Source organism: Pyrus communis, chromosome 17, assembly GCF_041283825.1.
Source record: "Pyrus communis isolate YQ-2024b chromosome 17, ASM4128382v1, whole genome shotgun sequence".
NCBI classification, from domain to species: domain Eukaryota; kingdom Viridiplantae; phylum Streptophyta; class Magnoliopsida; order Rosales; family Rosaceae; genus Pyrus; species Pyrus communis.
In genome coordinates, this window is record NC_142581.1 from 10,662,434 (window position 1) to 10,679,064 (window position 16,631).

General features: G+C 37.4%; 2 protein-coding genes across 4 annotated transcripts; one reads left to right on the top strand and one right to left on the bottom strand.

Moving 5' to 3' along the window:
- Window positions 1–1,930: 1,930 nt before the first annotated feature.
- Window positions 1,931–3,114, bottom strand: LOC148689454 (uncharacterized). The gene is made up of 4 exons (XM_088688474.1): window positions 2,869–3,114; window positions 2,623–2,742; window positions 2,255–2,466; window positions 1,931–1,949 (listed from the first exon to the last, which is right to left on the bottom strand). The coding sequence occupies exons 1-4, from the start codon at window positions 3,112–3,114 to the stop codon at window positions 1,931–1,933; spliced, it is 597 nt and encodes a 198-aa protein (XP_088544600.1).
- A 6,950-nt stretch (window positions 3,115–10,064) lies between these two features.
- Window positions 10,065–14,461, top strand: LOC137708345 (protein MAIN-LIKE 2). 3 transcript variants are annotated; one of them, XM_068447402.2, is made up of 7 exons: window positions 10,065–10,186; window positions 11,435–11,551; window positions 11,673–12,317; window positions 12,428–12,595; window positions 12,694–13,083; window positions 13,192–14,047; window positions 14,181–14,461. In XM_068447402.2, exons 2-6 carry the CDS (start codon window positions 11,444–11,446, stop codon window positions 14,014–14,016), a joined length of 2,136 nt encoding a protein of 711 aa, XP_068303503.2. In that variant the 5' UTR covers window positions 10,065–10,186; window positions 11,435–11,443; the 3' UTR covers window positions 14,017–14,047; window positions 14,181–14,461. The 3 variants fall into 3 exon arrangements, with proteins under 3 accessions (XP_068303503.2, XP_088545434.1, XP_088545433.1); XM_088689308.1 differs by lacking the exon at window positions 10,065–10,186 and adding an exon at window positions 10,230–11,280; XM_088689307.1 differs by lacking the exon at window positions 10,065–10,186 and adding an exon at window positions 10,257–11,308.
- Window positions 14,462–16,631: the final 2,170 nt, after the last annotated feature.

Consider the following 16,631-nt stretch of genomic DNA (forward strand, 5'->3'; position numbering starts at 1 on the left):
TCCAGCAAATAGCATGAAACCCATCAGCCAACCATTTAATATCTTCGATGATAGAGTGGACATGCCACGGGGGTTTCCATATTCCCGTCACTAAATTAATGATCAACAGAGAGTCACCTTCTTCCTTCTTGCAAAAAATGAGCCCTCCTTAGTGCCAACGCCTCCGCCACCGGAATAGTAGCACCATCCAAATTGCAAGCCCCAGCACCCACAGTCAAACCCTGGTAATTTCTCAGCACAAAGCCTACACCAGCCTTTCCTTGAGCCACTGATCCGTCAAAGTTTAGTTTAACCCAACCCTGGTCCGAGGACGGCCAACGGATAAGCCCCTGCTGAACTCGATTCTTAGACTCCACATTGTTGACATTTGAATGATAATAATCTAGGCCTATCTTCGTAGCAATTGAAACGCATCTTGGCGGGAATGGCACCACACTTCGAAACACCTTATTATTCCTTTCGTTCCAAATTTGCCAGCAAGTCAGAAGGGCATTTCCAAGCTTCCACATTTGCGTAAGCAAATTTTTCCAATTAACCTCTTGATTAGTATTACCTTGAACCCATGTAGCCGATTTAATTGAGAATTCGCCAATAGAAGAATAATTCCAAATAAACTAATCCTTGGTATCCCTCCATGGGATGCTCACACGACAAATTTTTTTAACAACATCAGCATCCAGTAAGCATAATAATTTATTGGTATCCCAACATTTATCTTGAATGAAGTCACTTGCCTTTAGATTCCAGTCAAGATTCTGCCTTTGAGATTCAGGCACAAGGTGGAACAGTGGGTAGGAAAAAACCCAACAGTGAGTCCAGAAGAGAATCTCCTTGTCATTATCCACCACCCATCTCAACCCCATCTCAATCATGTATTGACTTTGAAGAATGCCTTTCCAAGCTAGGGAGTGATTTTGCTTAACTTTGCAATTGAAGAAGCCACTTCTTTTCAAGTATTTTCTTCTGACTATTTGCACCCACCAGTTAGTATCATTTGTAAGAACTTTCCAACCCAATTTGGCCAAGCAAGCAGTATTAAAATGATCCACTCGACGAATCCCAAGACCACTCTAGTCCTTAGGCCTACAAATTTTATTCCAGGCTAACGGAACAAAATTTCTTTCACTACCCCAGAAGAAATTTCTACATTATTTATTTAAGCGTTTAATCATCCTAGATGGGCATTTAAAGTAGGACATGAGATGATTTGGCATACCCGATAAGTTTAATTTGATAAGAGTGAGCCTGCCAGCCTTAGATAAGGATTCGCTTTCCAACCTGCTAACTTCTGCTTAACTCGTTTGATAAGCTCCTGCTCATTTATTGGGTCCTTCCAAAACACAATATTATGTATCCCCAAATATTTGCCAATAGTAGTTTTATGTTGGATTTGCAGGATATTTACAATTGAATTTCTCAACTGAGACGAAGTATTATCCGAAATGAACAAAGAAGATTTATGGAAATTAATTTGTTGACCAAAAGCTTTCGCGAATAAATTTAATACTTAGACCAACTCCAATGGTGGGCTAAAAGCCAAATTACCCCCCAAAATTTCCCCCCAAACCCACTCCAACCCAAGGGGAAATTTTGGGCTAAATGCTAAATGCTAAACAAAGGCTAAATTCCCCCCAAAATTTAGCTCAGAAATTGGAGTGGACTCCACCCAATATTTATCGGAATTTAAATTTTTTTAGATTAAAATGTTAATAAAATTAATTTACGATAGTCTACATATTTATTTTTTTAAAAAAAAAAATTTAATTTAACAAAAAAAATAGCCTAAGTTCATTCTTTAATAGTCCCGGGCTAAAATTTTAGACTAGAACGGTTGGAGCAGAAAAGTTGTTTTTGGGCTTAAAGCTAAATTTTCTGGGCTAAAATATTTGGCTTTTAGCCCAACTATTGGAGATGGTCTTAGAGGATATTTCTAGCACCCGTTGTGGTCGCTTTAGCAAACAAAAAACAACCATCAGCAAATACTAAATTAGAAACACGAAATCCTCTCGGGGAGGATAGAATACCCACATGGTTTTTTGAGTTTATAGCTAACAAGTTAAGATGTCTGATAAGAGGCTCCATGCAAAGAATAAAAATATAGGGTGACAAAGGATCACCTTGTCTAATACCCCTAGAGGGGTAGAAATAACCATGAGAAACACCATTAATTAGAATTGAAACCGAAGTGGATGTTAAACATTCAATGATTAACCTAACCCACCTTTCATCAAAGCCAAATTTTAGAAGCACTTACCTGATATAATCCCAGTTTAGCAAGTCATAAGCCCTTTCAAGGTCAACCTTTATGCCCATGTACCCCATCCTTCCTTTCTTACTTTTAAAACCAGAGAACATTTTGTGGGCAATTAGAATATTATCATGTATCGAGTGACCCAGAACAAAAGCCCCTTGAGACTCAGAAACACAACGATCCAATAACGATCTTAGCCTCTTGATAATAATTTTCTTAATAATTTTGTAACTTACATTACATAGACTAATGGTTTTGTAATTACCAACCGTTTCCAGGAATTCCACTTTAGGAATGAAAGCAATATTTGTATGGTTAATTAGCCTTGAACTCAAATTATTGAGAAAGAAGTCTTTTATCATTGGACTTACCGAGTCTTTAACAATGTTCCAGCATTCATGGTAAAAATCTACACCAATCCCATTAGGTTCAAGAGCTTTGAGTGCTCTAATACTACTAACAGCCTCCCAGATTTCAATGTCCCCCACCAGCTGAAGCAAAGCAGCATTGTCAAAACCATTAATGCAGGGGTGAATGACGTCCAAGTAACTATTTAAGTTTGAGGAAGAGGGCGAGGGTCCCGTAGAAAAACGCAACATAAAATCCTACACAAAAACCTGTTCTAAACCCTCACTAGCACTCCACCATAATCCATTGCAATCCTTAACCTTCTTTATTTCATTTCTTTTTCTCCTAATAGTGGCAACAGTTTGAAAAAATTTTGTATTTCTATCCCCAAGCTTCAACCAGTTAGCTTTAGCTTTTTGGGCCCACATGATTTCCTCTTGTCTTAAACCTAGATTGAGCTTATCCTTGATTTTCTCCTCCAGTTCTAACTCGTTACTTACATGAGGATTATTCATTATTTTCATTTGAACATCAAAGAAGTCCTGCAGTAACTTGTCCTTACGGGCTTTAACATAACCAAAAGTACTCAAATTCCAATCCCTAACTAAATACTTGAAAGTGTTAGCACAAACATGAAAATTATGGCTAGGTCAAAGATCATCACCACATCACCAAGAAACTTTCACAAAATTCTTGCGATGGAGCAACCACATAGCCTCAAATCTAAAGGGATAAGTTTTCCTTATGCTAATATTACAATTTAAGGTCAATAGGATAGGTCCATGGTTCGAGCCAAAGATAAGGTGGTTATGAAATTTATAGATAACCAGCACTCATTTACTATGGCTCGGTCAAGTCTTTCATAGACCATTCTGTTGCCATCCTGATTATTACACCAAGTGTAAGGAACCCTTGAAGCATTAAGTGAAATGAGGCTCCCTTTATTAAGGAAGTCCACAAATCTATTAATGAACACCGTGGTTACTTGACAACTTCCTTTTTTCTCAGAAAGATCCAAAATATTGTTGAAATCCCCCATTAAGCACCAAGGTTTATCCCCCGAATCAAGCTGAAGTAAATCTTCCCAAAGCTTAGGTTAAAGCTTCTTGTGAGGAAAGACATAGACAAAAGTGACAAGAGATTCAAAGTTTGAGGCATCATCTGTCACTAGACAATGAATAAAACGAGAAGAACTAGAAATCACATTAACAACAACTTTGGAAGAGCTCCAAAACAGAACTAAACCCCCAGCCTTGCCAGTGGGATCACAGCTAACAAGCTGATCAAAATAACCACCATAAAAGTTCCATTGGACCTTATCCACATTCATTTTAGTCTCCATTAAACAAAAAATGTCCATTCTAAAACTAGTACACAAAAAACTAAAATTACTTTTCAAATTCGGCCTCTCTAAGCCCCTACAGTTCCAAATCATACACTTCATTAGTCGATTTCTTCAAGCAGGCTCTTGTAACTTGCCTCTACTTCTGCAAATTCCTTCTTTGGACTTATCAGGCCTACAGTTGGTCTAGCTGGAGCCTGGGTGGCCTCCGCAGCCATGCTAGCCACCTCAACATCTCCAACGCTCCTACTACTTTCCACAAAAACCATAAAACACGCACACAACAATCAACCACTACCAAACTATAAACATCATCAAGGTAAAACATGCCCACAAGTTTAACAAAAGGCGAACACTGGCCCAATTGAATTTCAATCAAATTGAACCAATGGTTCTCAACCAAACTAGCACTCCGACAAATATTTTTAATAAGTATCCTATTAGTTAAACAATCAGCTTTAATTAACTTATCCCAAAGTAGATATTTAATTCTTATAATTACCTTATTTGGCTGCTCCACGCCCTTATCAGTTTTCCTCCAATCCTACACTTGATCTGCACTAGCCACCCATTTGTAATTGGGACCCTTACTACTTTCCTTGGGGACAATGTCTTCCCAAACCTTCTCAAGAGCCCGTTGGTTATCAACCCTTCGACGCCATCTTGGGGTCACCATAGTCCACCCTTCTTCATCAAGACCATCACCTTCATTTTTACGAAATCCATCATCTGTTGCATCTAAATTCTCCTCTTCATGTAAAGCAGCCACAGGGAAACAAAGCAACACATCACTTTGTATGACTTCCTTGATGTCCTTTTCCACATGAATATCTTCCGGGAAAATCTTAGGCTCATCATCGAACACCTTTTCAATCATAAAGCATCCATCATCAACCTCCTCATCAGAGCAAGAGTGATTACCACCCCTTCGCCTACCGCTATAGAAACGCACTTCAAAGATTTTTTCATAACTTACCAATACTGGGTTTTCATCGTCCTCATTTACAACAAGGACCCTCTTCAGCGGAAACCGTAAATCCACTTCAACTAAAACCTTGACAAATAAACCATTGAGATTAAGAGTAACCTCATCCACCCTTAAAATGTCTCCAAAAGGTTACGCAATGGCTTTGATAATCTTGTACTTCTTGCACTGCATATAGAGTCTTGGCAGCCTAACCTTGAGAACAAGCTTGTTGATAGCATCCATATCACTTAATTGAGTCGTTCATCTCTCCAAATGGAACATTTGTCCTCGAACTTACCAAGGCTTATTGCTGAATACGAAGTCCAGGTCATCCCATCCGAGAACTCCAGTGCAAACCATCTCCTTCTATAGTGATCGAGATAAAATTTATTCTTTACACCATTCTTCCAAAGTAACCTAGCTTCCATTTGATTAACCGAGCCTCCAGGTGTTGGCCGAACATCCTACCTATAAGAACACGAGATTTCATGTGCTCCACATTGAGGTTAGAACAAAGAGTTGTGCTAACCCTAGTAACCCCACGCTTCATGGTAAAGGTTCCAAAGGCTTTCTCCACCATCATAGGTTCTTCTCCAGGTTGTGGGAAAGGAAAAGGGTTCGCCCACCTTGGCATATACTGGTCAGAACAAATCCTAGGTCTTCTAGGGTTAGAGGAAGAAAATGCAAAAACTGAGAGTTGGCCATATAAGCGAGATTAAGCAACCAAAGTGAGAGAAAAGGTAGAGCAAAAAAGGTGATCTCCTCCATGCCCAACCCTCACTTAAATACCCAACACCTAGGGCAATCCAATCGTCAAAGAAAATGATGCACTCCCAATGCAACGTAGGGCACTCCCCCTCATGACATAAGAGCAGCCTCATGATGAAAAAAACTTAGCAAATAATTGGTTGTAATAAGGGGCACAAACCAAGTTAATAAGTAAGAGTGGCAAAATCCAGACCTTATAAAGCTAGTAGAACACACCAAAGCCAAACAGAAGCTCAAACGCCACAAAAACAAAACCAAGAACAAAATTAAAGGCGCAAAGACCATGCAAGCATGGCAAAAGCAATAATTATCACAACACGAAACCCTACTCACACAAAGCCAGGTAGAGAACCAACCAATCAAAGGTCAAAAGTCAAGCATCTAAAAACTCAATAGAAGATCTCCTAAGCCTACAAGACTTACACTCACAGATTCTACTTACCCAAAACCCTAACCCCAATAATTTAAGACCCTTCCACATCAAACCAGTCCAATCCCAACCAAGGAAGAGCCGCACAAGAAACCAAAGCTTAAAGCAGCAAAGGCATAAACCCCCAATCATAACCCTAAAACTCCAATTAACAACTAAAATTTTCCTCAGTAGGTAATTTACCCAATTATCCATTTGAATTATCTTCTCTAGCATACCTTCAACACCTTTCCTAATTAGCATAACTAGTAAAATTACTTTTATTACATTTAATATCCAAATGAATTTACAACACACCTCCCATGGTTGCATGATTTCATCATAGCCCCATTGAGGAAGTTGGCGGCACCCTCTTTCCAAACAAATCCTTACGTTTATCTTTTGTAAAGGTAATACTAGGGAGATTAACTTTTTAAACCAAATTTTGTAAATCAAATAATGTTGTAATTGATGATTGGATTACTCTTTAAGTGTTGATCAACATGCTTATTTTCTATTATTGATACATTATTGGTTTACAAATTTGATCTACCTAACATTACTCCTTTGGATTGTTATCGGCACTTCAAAAATATACTTTTTACTCTTCCATGAATAAACTTCACCCTATATTATTATGAGAAAATATGCAAAATGACTTTCTTAGTTACCGTTTGGTAACCATTTTATCTTCAGTTTTCTGCTTTGATCTCGCATGCCGCAGAAGCATGCTTCGTTGCCCCTAGCAAGGCTAGGCTGATGACAGGCTCACACTTCTAACGCTCTCATTGCTCATGCTGCATCACCAACTTTGAGGTGGCATGTTGAATCATGGTCAATGCCCTTACTCGTGTTGAATCGTGGTCAATGCCTTTACCCTGCTCCAAGTTGTGGCACCACTAGAATCTCTGCTTGCAACTGAAGTGCTTACGCTTTTTTTCCTTGGTCGCGAGAGTAGCTTAACTCTTCTTCGGAGCCATGGAATTCGACGGTGGGTGGATTTTGAACGGAGATAAAGATGAAAGGGAGAGATAGTGCGTACAAAATAATAATTTGTATTAAATGAGAAATTAAGGTTACAATATCCGATACAAAAATCTGATCCTTTGATTCAATCTCTGGGATGCAAAGTGTGTGTGGTGGGGTTGATATGAGGGTCGAAGTGACTTGATCTCGAATACATGAACGTCGCAAGAGTTTGGCTTGTTGCGATGGAGGAACCAGCACGTATATAGTGGTGCTTAATGGTTCTTAACAAGTGTGGAGAAGAATGTTGTGAGTTTTCTGAATCTTCTGAGTTTGTAGAGTGTTTGAGTGTTTGAGCACCTGAGAGATGTGTGGATGTCTGAGTGTGTAAGAGGACCCTTTCTTTGTCTTGGAGCCTCATATTTATAAGGCTCTGCATGTCTTGATTGAAGTTTGATTTTGCCTTGATTTTGGACTTGTTTAATTGACGAAAGAACAAAACTCGATTGGACTTGGTTTGTAATTTGCTTCATCAAATAATCTCGAGGAATCAAATAATCTTTGATTTAATCAAATAAATCAATCACTGTTCATCTTTATTTTGGCTATTCTTAATTTGGCCAATCTCTATGATTTGACATTCATTTCATTCGTTGATTATTTCCTTTAATTTAAACCAAACAAATTAAATCAATTAATTTGTTTGATTTAAAGATAATTCTTTAATAACTATGTTTTTGCCAAATGTTGACTCGTGTCACTCTTTATAACTCGTCTGGTTTTGACGAGTCACAAGACATGTGTGCAACTTATGAGGCTCACGGTCAGTGCCACATATACCCTGACATGTCGAAACTTTAATTTATTTGTGTGTATTTATTTCACCGAAATTTACATGTCTACAACCTGATTTTGACCTGGAAATATATCTCAAGTGCCTGCAATAAAGTTGTCATCCCACAGCCTGGAAAGGTAATATAGTCATCCTGCCCAAGCAAATATACTTGCCTCTCCCTGTTTCTCCATCTCTTTTGTCACATAACTTCCTCTATGAGATTTAGATGCGAATTTGACGTGTATATACCAGTAATTTCTTCTTCTCAACAAAACAGTGGTATATTTAACCAAAAAAAAAAATGGAATAATCTTTAATAAGATTAATTGGTACATCTTTGATATCCAATGATATTTCCAGTTATGTTGAAATTCACAAATAGTCCATGCAAAGAGAGAGAGAGAGAGAGAAAAGAGTTGAAACAAATTGTACCAAGCATTTGCCCTTTGTTTTACTACTGCTTAGAGGTTGAAATAGCTACTAGACTTTTGAAACAACATGAACTCAAAATGGATTGGCCCTTATTTAAGCAAGTATGCAAGTATTGAGTGACGTAGGAGCCATGCAGCCGTTGAGCACATCACGTAGAAAACTCATTTTCGATACTAAAATTGGTACTAGGTGGAATAACCTGCAATTAAAATCTATATACGTGCTTGTCTGACTAGTCAGCAACACTCAACAACTAAGCTCAGATATGTTAGTTTACTTACAGCGGAAGAAGTTAAATTAAAGTTTAGTTTACTAAAAAGTTCTTAGTTAACTAAGATCCAGTTTAGTGCACATTTTAACTTTGACAAGATTAGTTGCAATGACTTATCTATTTGTGGATTATGATAAGCATATATCACAAGCAAAATGAAGATAAGTAAACTAATAAAGCAATAAATTGCACGGGATGTTTTTGGCAGGAAAAACCCACCCTTGGGTAAAAAAATAATCAGGGACTCTCCACTGAGTCAAATCCACTAGTGAAAAAAAAAAAGGTTTATTACAAAGACCACATAAGCTCAATTCCTAGATCCCTATCTACAGAGCAGCTTTACCTTTGTTTCAGAGTGAAAACTATCCTTCTAAAAATAAATCCACTAGCCGAGTGAAAATGAAACCCTAGATGAAGCTTTTATAGTGGGCTTTGTTTTAGACAAAGAGATGAGATGTAAAGGTCACGTGTCATGTGCAAAAACGATCGGAAAAGATCTAAGGTTGAAAAACACTCTCGGGGAAAAAGCTGTCAGAAAGCCTATGTGGGTTGTCTTAAAGTGTGTGCCTAGCTCGCATGAAAGTAGCGAGAAGTTTTGGCTAGACATAATGAACTGGAAATAATGGCATGAAATGCATATGTATGAACAAACCTTTGATGAGAGAATTTAAGCTCTTGAAGTTATGTTTCCAGTAGCATGATCCCAAAGAAGCAATTAAACCCTAAAACTAACTAGAGCATGTGTGGTACAATTTACAACATTTGACAAAGGAAGCCAAACAATAAAACTAGACTTCATAGATATCATGCTAGAATGTCAGCATCAAACTCATAACCAATTGTCAACTAGTAGAGAGGTCAAAGACAATTGAACTTTTCAAGCTATTATACGAAGTTTCACGTGGAGTCCATGCTCAACAAATTCTTTCTTAGCTTAGGACATCGTTTTGAGTGTTTAAACAAACCATTTTTGTGACATACTATAACAGGCTCATGTAGGTGCTTTTCTTAATTTTGGAAAAAATAATTGATGAGAGATGCGAATTGAAGATGTTATGAAACGCTTTACATGCAAATTCTGATTAAATAAGGGTACCAAAATCGAGTTTTTCTACTATGTATAAATGTTGGTATGCAATACCTTGCTCAAATCAACGGCTAGATTTAACCGTTTTAGACGAAAGTAATGTAATGTAGAATTTTCATCAAATCAAATTGCAATAGAACTATGCAAGGTACTTGTAACTTGGCTAAAAACATTCGCCCATGCAACTCAAGAAGCAATTTAAGTTCCTATCTCCAAATCTCATTTGAAAAAGTTTTACGCAAAAATAATATGAGATTATTACAGGGCATCAAAATTTTGGGGCCCAATAATAGACCCAATCAAATTCACATTTTTAAGTTGACCAATTTTAATATTGGGCCCGGGTTAGGGCAGTGAAACCCGCCCAAAATCTAGCCCTAGGAGGAAAAGTAAATAGAAAAATCACTAGTTTGTGTTTTGGCTTAGCTTCCATCGTCGTTTCGAGGTTTCAATTGCTTGCATTCGTCGACGCAGCTCTCCGGCGTCGTTTTGGCTTGATTTGCATTTCAGGTTTGTTTATTTCCTCACCTATTCTCCCCCCATAAAATCCTTTTCCCCTTGTCTCTCTCACCTTTTTCTTATCAGCTCCCTGTTTGGTTTCCGAGAAAATTTAATTTACAAACTTTCTCATGAAATTTTCTTCTCAAATTGCACCACCACCGTTTTGGGCACTTCAATTTCTGAGAAATTGAAAGTAAAACCAGCTTATAACATAACTGACACAGAATCTCCTTTTCTTTTCTTGTATTTTCTCAGAAGCCAAACAGTGGTTGTGATTATGATTATGATTGAGGATTAGCTCTGTGTTTAGATGAAATAGTAAGCTATGGTTTGCAGAGATTATAGCGTTGTGAATATGAACTTTTGAATGTATAAAGGGTTTCTATGGCGGTTTAGCCCTGAATTGGATTAATTATCTTAATTGGGGTTTTAATTAGGGTTTTGGCTTTGGGCGCTGTTTATTAGTTGCAGCAACTTTCAGGTAGTAATTGTGGTGTGAAGGTAAATGAAGATGATAAGTGGAGCTGTAAGTCTTAGTGTTTGTGTATTAGCTGAGAGAAATGGATCTTGCTCCATTTGCTCGGTTCCTCAAAAAGTACAAGGGGAATTGAAATGCATTGTGATGCATGGTGATGTTCCTCAGGGAAAATTTTCGGTGCATTGATGGTTTTCTGTTGAGTCTCGCAATTTGGTTTTTGGATAGAGAGAGGAAAAAGAAAGGAAAATGCTCGAAAGTGTTTTTTCAACGAAAAGCTATGTTTCGTTGTTCTTTCATATAACCTCTAGATGAATGTATTTTCTTGATTAGAGTCATTCATTAAGAATGACAGTTCGTGGGAAGAATTGTAATTTGAAACAGTGGACAAATTCCACAGATACGTCTTTCTTAGAATCTCTTGAGTGAAAACAAACTGCGGGGTGTGAGGCTCTTTCTGTAATGATCTCTAAATTCTAGTATTGGACATATTGGAAAATGGTGGGATTAATACCTTAAATACAGATCTCTTAATTTGATCTGAGTTCTTTCTTACTGCAACAGTTTCCAATTGACCTCATTCACATATGTATGTGATGCTTCCTGGAGCTGAAACTCAACGTTTATGGTATAGAAGTTAGAGGCAAAGATAGAGTGTAATCGATTCCTTGTGAAATTTTGTTGTTACTGAGTTTAACGGTTTTACTAAATATGTTTATAAACTAAGATGCAGCTTTCTAGTTATTTGAGGGAGCTAATACACTGGGGGATATTTTCTGTAGTTGGCAGTAATGGAAATGATACCGGAGGATCCTTATGGGACGAATCCTGGACCAATTGATGGCTCAGTGCTTTATGATCAGGACAAGCATGTGTCTTCAGCAGTTTGGGATGGACAGGTGCAGTGTACCATTTAATGACCCCTATAAGGCTTTTTTACCATTTCCTTCCGTCTTTTTTAATGAACTATTTTTTTTCTGATCTGGATGATAAACATACGTACTTTTAACTTACCTACAGGAGCGTGGTGCACTCAGATGCCACGAACACACTTCAAAGCTTGATCAATGGACACTCACGGAAAAACAGGTTGAGTTGGTAGAGAAGGCTGGATTTGGTTATTTAAGATGGATTCCGGCAATTAGTCTAGATAACCCACTCATTTCTGCACTAGTTGAAAGGTGGAGGAGAGAAACAAACACTTTTCACCTTAATGTTGGAGAAATGATGGTAACTCTACAGGATGTCACACTATTGCTCGGACTAGCAATTGATGGAGAACCTGTAATTGGTATAACACATACCACCTGCAACTCAGTTTGTGACAGGTATCTTGGAAAAGTACCAGAGCCTAGTTATACCAGCGGTGGAATGGTGAAGCTAAGCTGGTTGAAGGAGTTCTTTTCCCATTGTCCCAAAGATGCACCACTTGAAGTGATTGAATGTCATACCCGTGCGTACCTCTTATACCTTGTTGGAAGTACAATATTTTCCACAACTACTGGGAATAAAGTCCCTGTCATGTACCTTCCACTGTTCGAGAATTTTGACGATTGTGGGAGATATGCTTGGGGGGCAGCAGCATTGGCATTCTTGTACAGAGCACTGGGCAATGCATCCCTGAGATCTCAAAGTACAATTAGTGGCTGTTTAACGCTACTGCAGGTTATCTACATGTCCCGTTACTTTATTTCTTTTCCATTTTCTATTTTGTTCAGCAGTTCCTTTGGATCTTATTTGCAATTGCTTCTTGTCGATATCTCATATTTTTGCAGTGCTGGAGTTACTTTCACCTAAATATTGGACGACCAAAGCTCAATACTGATTCAATGCATGATCGTTTTCCTTTTGTGCTTAGCTGGAAGGGAAAGCAAAGTGGGCCAACAACAAACCGTGATGTAGTGTTTTACCGTAAAGCTCTGGATTCCTTGAAACCATGTGATGTAAGGTTTCTCTTCCTCTTTCCGTTGATAACTAATTCAGTTTATATTCTAATTTTAATATGGATTCAGAATACATTTGATATGGTGTTGGCTTATAGGTGGAGTGGCTTCCGTATAGAAATATGGACAGTACAGTGATTCCAGACGATATCAAGAGCAATCTGATCATAGGTAGGTCCAAAACAATGCTAATATGCTTTGACAAGGCAGAAAGGCATCTCCCAAATCGTTGCTTAAGGCAATACGGCAAGTTTCAGTCAATCCCAGAGGATGTACAGCGATGGGAGAGAAAAAGTCGCGGAGTTGATGGTGGGGTTGACTTGTCAGGGAAAATGGAGTCAGAGCTTAATGAATGGCTGGAACGTCGATATCATATTGTGGATGGTGATGATGGTGCAGATGAAAGTGATTATATGCTGTGGTACTTGAAAATTACACGCAAATTTATAGGGAGGCCTATATCTCTCTCATCTGAGTTTCAAAGAACGGTAAGATTGTTAATTAAATAATTCATTATAAATTTATTGGGTATTGTCAAATGCAAGGATAAGAAAATGGTGTATTATTTTAAATGATAACTTTATTAACTTTTGCAGAATGCTGGGTTGAGGGATATTGCACGCATAGCAGATACATTCATAACAGATGGGTTGAACCAACAACAAGCTGATTCAATAGAAGAAATCAGGAATATTGCGCATCAATGTTTGAGGGACCAGGTAGGTGGTCCGGACATACCATCACCTACCCCACAAAGCGACTTTGGGAAAAGGATAAGAGGAAAGGAGAGGGTAAGAAGAAAAGGTATGGGAAAACGTTTGCGGAAGGATGATCCAGCACAATATATTACTGCTAGTGAGGATGATCAATCCCAGTTTTGTGGTGCCGCTGTCAGGGTTGAGCAGTTACGTTTTCAGGATGCACATAGTGCAGATCATTCGCAACTATATCCTGTTGGCAGTGAGGTCACTGCTTTGCATATGATCAGCGGAGATGGTGAGCATGAGAATATGCAGCTATGCAGTGCCGACATGGAGTTTGATCATTCACAGCTAAGCCATGCGGCTGCTGTGGAAGGTAATTCTGAGCTAATCCGTGCAGTTGTGAAGGTAGATGACACACAGCTTTTTGAAGCAACCGAAGAGATCGACTCACAGCTTTGTGATGCAATAAATGAAGTCAAGGACTCACAACGGTCTGATTCAACTAAGGTAGTCGATCCACAGATTTGCAATGCAACTAAGGTCATTGACTCACAGCTCCATGGTGCACATAACGAGGTTGATGACTCAGAGCTTCCTCTTGCTTCGAGTGAGAGTGATCCACACCCATCTAAAGTTGAAGCAGAGGTTGTTCCAGAGCCTTCTCTTGAAACTCCTCAAGATATTGCGCAGCAGAGTAAATGTAGTGTTGTAGTATAAAGTAAAGGCGCTATCATGCAATTTTTCTGAGGTAATCCTTTCACATATGAGTAAAGACGTTCACTCTCATCCGATAATTAAGTGTTCCGTCTTATTTCTACTATTTTCCGCTTGCATTCCTCCTATACCAGATGAATCTATAATTCCTTATTATTGTTTGACAGGCAGCTCGACCCTAACTATACAGAATTACGAATATGCAGCTAGATTAGCAGTCTTGGAAAAGTAACAGCTCCACATATATATGGCTAGTTGACTATGCTTGGATTCATGTTGATTATTGTACTGTTTTGTGCTGTGCAACAATTTACTACGTCTTTAGTTTATCGATTACTCATTTTTGTTTCCAAATGTTAAAATTACCGGAACTTGTATTTGTTTAGGTACAGGAAATAATGTTCCACGCACTAGTATAATTTCGTGTATAGTTTGATCCCTTTGAAAATTTTGATTTGCCGTTATTTTTGTTACCTTGTGTACAAGTGTACTGGGGAAGGGGGAAATTAAACTCGGGATCTGGGTGAAGGGTGAATGCTTTCAAGTAACTGAGCTATAAGTTTTTTGCATACCGTTGGATATTTATAATTCTGGAAGAAAATGCAAGGGACAAATGGGGCCATAAGTCTGAATCCTTCCTTGTATTTGTCTAGGTTAAGGGTAAATCATGTTTTAACTTAGGGTAATAAATGATTTTTGAGGCACAACTATTTCTTTCACTAGAATTTACATAAGATGAAGACAACAACTTTGCACCTCGCATTCAATTTTAGTTGTACTAATAAGATGCATATTCATTCAAAACACTGAGAAACTGGTTGGTTGGATCAACCCTTTTGTTTTTTTTTTTCGGATCAACCCTTTTGTATTTGTACTAGCCAAACCCTTTTATAAATTTATGAGTTACTAATTACTTTTTTGAAAAGGCTGAAGTTGTTCCAAAAAAACAATCTCAAACAGTTCTAGACATCAAATGGAAATTAGTCACACGATGTACGATGAATAGTCACGATGAAGTGATCCCCGAGATTCTCACAAAGAGAATTCGAAGAGGATCCTCGTCCGTTTGAGTTGAAAGGTTTTGTTTATTAAACTCAACAGTTTACACCTGAATTTCATGTTGGGAGAGTACAAGAGTAGTAACTAGTTTCCTCTTGTTGACACAAGTACCCACATTGGAGCCACTCTAGTACTGCGAGTTACGTTCTCTTGATCATCAGGTGACCAAAAGTTTATGGTCACTTATCACTAGATTTGTTGATAACTTGATATCAATAGTGGAGATTAAAATACTAAAATTATATTTTTTTTTTATCATTTGTATCAAATCAAAGAGTAATTGAACATGCATCCCTTTGTAATGTTTTGTCAAAAATATTAGGGTAAATTGTGGTTTACCCCCTGAACTATCATCCCTGTTGAAATTGACCCCCTAAACTATTTTTTTAGTAAATTAACCCGTGAACTATTTAAAATCAGTCAATTAATCCCTTGCCGTTAGATTGCATAATTAATTCCGTCAAATTCAAGGGCAAATTAGTCATTTAATCAGCAATTGTTACGTGTCAACTATAAATACCAATAAAATTGACACATGGACACAAAATAATTCAAAAATATATAGCATAATGAGAAAACATAAAAAACCAAACGTTTACATAACGGACCATCTTACGTTGTCATTACACATTATTTTGTTTTCACATGTCATAATTACATTGTTGGTTATAGTTAACAAGTAAGAATTGATGAAGGAAAGACTAATTTTCCATTGAATTTGATGAACTAGGTGGATGGAATCTACCGACAATGGGTCAATTGGCTTATTTCAAATAGTTCAAGTGGTTAATTTACCAAAAAAAATAGTTCATGCAATCAATTTCAACTGGAGTAATAGTTCAAGAGGTCAAATGGCAGTTTACCCAAAATATTAATAAATTGTGTTGTTATCAACACTACTACAAAGATAAGCTTCTCACCATATTATTAAGAGAAATAATGCAGAAGCTATTCGATAAACATTTCATTTTCAGTTTTTTGAAACCTCAAAACTAAAGTATTGTTTCATAATTACTTTCAATTTTCAGAAAATTAAAAATTAAAAATAAAAGACTAAAGGTAGTTATCAAATAAGATTTATACTTAAAAAAATAAAAATAAAAAATAAAAAAGAAATAATTATCAAACAATCCTAAGAGAAATTTTTCATTGTGACTGGAACACAGGTGGTACACCATATGTTTTTTTTTTTATAAGTGGTTGGAAATTATATTTTTTAAGTTATTAACTTTTTGACACACATATCTCACCATTTGAATAGAGAAACATGATGTATCACTTCGTGTTCCAGTCACACAGAGTGTTAATAATAGAAAATCAAACAAATAGTCTTTAAATCCCAATGAAATAAAAGAATTCCAAATCCAATGCTTGGGAAAAGTGAAACATGCCCTTATTTTCCACAACACTCTACTTTCTGCGTAATGTTATAAGTTCCCTCAGTCTCTTGACCCTACCTTTGCTTTCAAATTATCAAATTCTCACTCAAATGTCATGACTCATGGCTTCCCCCTCCCACTTATTATCACTCCTATCACTTCAAAGCTTCAATCACTTCT

Bases quoted from the DNA above. Each gene is read 5' to 3' on its own strand.
- LOC148689454 (XM_088688474.1), bottom strand. From the start codon at position 3,114: ATGAATAATCCTCATGTAAGTAACGAGTTAGAACTGGAGGAGAAAATC. The intron at 2,743-2,868 runs GTTTTTGTGTAG...GCTTTGCTTCAG, and splicing joins CTAGTGAGGGTTTAGAACAG to CTGGTGGGGGACATTGAAAT. The intron at 2,467-2,622 runs GTAAGTCCAATG...AAAATTATTAAG, and splicing joins GGAACATTGTTAAAGACTCG to AAAATTATTATCAAGAGGCT.
- LOC137708345 (XM_088689308.1), top strand. The intron at 11,552-11,672 runs GTGCAGTGTACC...ACTTACCTACAG, and splicing joins CAGCAGTTTGGGATGGACAG to GAGCGTGGTGCACTCAGATG. The intron at 12,596-12,693 runs GTAAGGTTTCTC...GTTGGCTTATAG, and splicing joins ATTCCTTGAAACCATGTGAT to GTGGAGTGGCTTCCGTATAG.